Source organism: Fukomys damarensis, unplaced genomic scaffold (assembly GCF_012274545.1).
Source record: "Fukomys damarensis isolate Sample0158 unplaced genomic scaffold, DMR_v1.0_HiC HiC_scaffold_32, whole genome shotgun sequence".
Taxonomy (NCBI): domain Eukaryota; kingdom Metazoa; phylum Chordata; class Mammalia; order Rodentia; family Bathyergidae; genus Fukomys; species Fukomys damarensis.
The window spans coordinates 32,143,280-32,147,338 of NW_022900944.1; the positions used below are offsets into that span (position 1 = coordinate 32,143,280).

At 42.5% G+C, this 4,059-nt stretch overlaps 1 protein-coding gene across 1 annotated transcript; it reads right to left on the reverse strand.

Annotated features, from left to right (window-relative positions):
- Nucleotides 1–1,252: 1,252 nt before the first annotated feature.
- LOC117283909 (DPEP2 neighbor protein-like) lies at nt 1,253–2,734 on the reverse strand. The gene is given in 2 exon segments (XM_033757902.1): nt 1,253–1,548; nt 2,668–2,734. Coding segments are annotated over 2 exon segments (363 nt in total).
- Between the last annotated feature and the right edge of the window lie 1,325 nt (nt 2,735–4,059).

Here is a 4,059-nt window from a genome sequence, read left to right on the forward strand (position 1 = left end):
TTTCTTTACTAACCCTATAGATCCAAAATCTCGATATTAGTTTTTTGAATGGAAAAATCCCCAAACAAGATTCTGCCAACAGTATACTTGGACTGCCTTGCCTCAGGCCTTTAGAGATAGCCACCACTTTTTTATATGGGCCTTAGCACAAGACCTGAGAGTCTTAAAATTTAAAAAAGGAAGCCTATTCTTACCCTCAGGGTTCCACTGGGCCCTGAATTTTCTTCCTGCCCTTGGACTGACTTAGACTTGTGCACTGTTTCTGGAGTACTTTGGTTTGAAGACCTGGGGTACTGCCGCATTGATATTGATGGGAATTGAATTAGGGCCCTGCATATGCTGCACAGTCTAGCACTGAGCTACAACCATAAACCCTGATGGTTTATTGTCATATCCTTAAGTTACTTGGAATTTACAGGGTGAGGCCTTGACTATCTCATTGACCAATATGTCCCAAGCAACTAACACAATGTTCATTTTGAACAATTGCTGAAAAGTATTTGATGAATGAATAGATGGATGTGTAGACTGTCCAGCATTTTCCATACATGTTCCTCTTTTCATAACACACACACATACATGCATGTGAACATGCACGCATGTACACACAACAGCGAAACACTCAAGAGACTCTTCATTTTTACTTTTTATGGTGCTGGGTATCGAACGCAAAACATCATGCATACTAAGCCATTTTCTTACCACTGAGCTGCACTCCCAGACTGAGGCTCTCCATTTAAGAACTGTCCTGGAACTTGGTCCAAGTCTTCTAGGCATCACTGCAGGGATCACATTATCAGAAACAGCAGTCATGGGTCCCACTTGAAAGCAGAAGGCCTGAGTATGAATATACTTAAAGTGAAGTGGAACAATTGAGAATTTGTGTTGGAAAAATTGAATATCTAGTGAAAAATCGCTACAGAAAATTATTTTATTCAACAGTAAGAAGCCCTTAGGGGACATTAAAGACAGGGAAGAAAGGAGGTAGAAAACTCTGTGAGATATTCCTGAGAGCATAGGCATGAGGTTCTCTGTATCGCCCCTGCTATATTTTCTCCTTGTTTATGCTGGTAGTTGCTGGCTATTACTGATATCAGGAATCCATCTGGAATATTGGGCCTTTACTAGGCTACTCTGCAACAAATTCCTTTCAAGATCCATTGTCTCGAGTCTTAATAGTGTAGTTCAGCCAGCAACTATTGTTGGGTCTTCTGGGCATTGTTCAGATGACAAATTTGGGGGCTAGGGCCTCCTAGGCTTTGGTTATGTTCTTCCACAGATCGAGGTCTTTTGAGAGCCCTTGCAGATGCTGGCTTCTGGTTTTCAGCCTTGCTGGGGTGACAATGGAAGGATCCCCATAGACCCACCTCAGTGCTGGCTTCACTGCTGTGCCTTTTGCTGGGGTGGCGATGGCAGTATCCCCATAGGTCTGGTAGCCACCAACCAGGCAATAGGTTTCTCCGTGCCAGCTTATCTGGGTTTCTCCACATCCTCAGTAGAGGACATGGTAGTAAACAGGTGTAGGAGGGGTTGTGGCCAGAACTGGTGCTACAAAGAAAACCAGAACTGATCAGTCACTTCCACTTCTCACACTGTGCTGCCAGGAGCTACCCTTCTCACACACCTTCCTGGGTGAAGCTCATTCTATTTGGCATCCCACAGTCTTGGCCTGTCCCTTTCATATAGGTCACCTAGAAAGAGATGTTTGCTGTAAGAGCACTTGGTTTTTGTGGAACCATAGCAGCAAGAGACCAGAATATCTGGCCCCCATTTGAACAGTGAACAGAAAAACCTGAAAATAATTAAAAATGGGACATCCTGAGTTTCTGGGTGCCAAGATTAGGCTCAATTTCCTTTCTCACACCAAACCAAACCTGGGGTCTTTTTCCTCAGATATCCAGTCTCAGTAGGACTTTACTTTTCTCCAGACTTTTCAGTCCCAGTTGTATGATGTAACCCGTGTCCTAGTCCTCATCGACTAAGACTGTGATTGTTGCTGGACCCATATGCATGTCTTCATGACAGCATTGTAAAGCTAAGTCTCAAGGTGAAGTTCGTGATAAACTTTCAACAGATCTTCCTCAAACAGCTCTTCTTATCTCTTGAAGCCAAATACAATTTACTTTCCCTAAGAGTCCTCTGAACAAAGGGTCTAAGGAAGCTTTCTTTCTCTCTCTCTCTCTCTTTTTTTTTTTTGTACCTGGGATCAAACTCAGAACCTTGCATTTGCAAGGCAGGTGGCAGCACCACTGAGCTAAATCCCTGCCTAAGGAAGCATTTTTTTAAAGATGGGATTTTACTATGTTGCTCAGTTTTGTTCCAAACTTCTAGGCTGAGTCAAGGCTGTAGCTCAGCCTTGTGAATGAGTCCTTGGACTATAGATGCCTCCTCTACACCCAGATATGAAGGAAGCATCTTGTAGCCCAAAGGGTAATGGATAAATTTATTATAATTTGGATCTTCCTAATTACTTGACCAGAAATGAATGTCCCTAGCCTGCACATTGAGCAAAACCCTCCAAGATCCTGACAGGGTACTAGGCTCTTGGTCCTACTCATGACTAGGGAAGATTGGAGGTATAGGAGAAAAGGATAAAATAAGTTGTAATGGCCACTGGTGTTGTGTATACACCAAGGTCTTTTGTAGAGATGCCAGGCCCAAGCTTACCTGCTGCACTGCCCTCCCATGGGACAGATGACAAGTTAGCCTGAAGATAGATGATCTGGTCAGACATTCTCTTGCCAGACAACCAAAGACTGGTGTTTAGTAGAGAACCAGTGGAAAGTTTATCCACAGTTGAGTAGATTCCCTACCATGGAAACCAGGAGACCTGTGATATCATCACTACCTAGTGAGGTCACATGCAGAATCTTGATTTGATGGATAGGTTCTGGGCTGACAGTGATTGGTGAGAAAGAAGGCAGAAAACACTTCCTAGGTTTCTATCTGTCCTCCTTAGCCACATCCTTGTCAGTAGCCACTTCTTGTGTAGCACTCCTGTGGTTGGCCACACTCCCTGTGACCATATGGAAGGCAAGAAAATCTTAAATGTTGATAGGGGTAGGAGAGTCAAGATTAACCCAAGAGACAGGTTTCAAGGTCTGACCCTGAGAATTCAACAGTTAGAGAGGCAGAGATATGGGTAGATTAGAAGGTGAAAGAAGTCACCCCAGAGTTGTGCTTGAAACATAAGTGAGATTTGGATACGTGCCAAAGAGATTTTACAGTGTTTTGTTGTGTTTTCTTGTTGTTGTTTTGTTTTTGTTTTTGTTTGCTGTACTGGGGATTGAACTCAGGACCTTGAGCCACTGAGCTACATCCCTGGCCCAACATTACAGTGTTGTGAGAACAATAAGAGTAAAGACCATGTTCTCTTGATTTTTTTCTTCCCCATGTATACACTCATAGAATATTCTTGTTTTAAAAAATGAGCTCTTAAAAAAATTTTTGTGGAAGGAACAGGAGCTAATCAAGGTAACACTGGTAGTAGAGTGAAGTTCTGCTCAGGGTGCTCAGTGGCCTTTGAAAGTGCCAGATCTTTGGAAGGAAGTTCAAGTAGGACCATGGCAAATGAGGGTCTGCAATGACTTAATAAAGCAAGGTGGCAGGCCTATTTTTAAATGAAATTCAAAATACATTTATGGCCAAATGGTATAATATAAAAGGCAACACTATCATTTCATTCCTCACATGTACAAAAAGAAAATAATAGAGCTGGGGATAGAGATCAGTGGTGGAGCCTTCTTTCACATGCCTGAGGCTCTGGATTCCATCAAAGCATCAAAACAACAAAAGCAAAAAACCCAGGTAACTAAAAGAGTCTTTGAAGAACATGTAGTGGCTAGGAATGTGAATCCTCTAAATTCACCATGTATCATGGCAATTATTTTAAAGAGAGTCCAAAGAGGAACTAGTATGTTAGAAATCACCATAATACAAAATAAAAATTCAAAATCTAATTTAGCTTCCATGAGTCATAGAAAAAGTCTACCCTCCAGCAGTGGCCTGTAGCTTGTCATTTAGAGCCAGAAGCAGCTCACCAGGCCCTTAGGGAGGCTA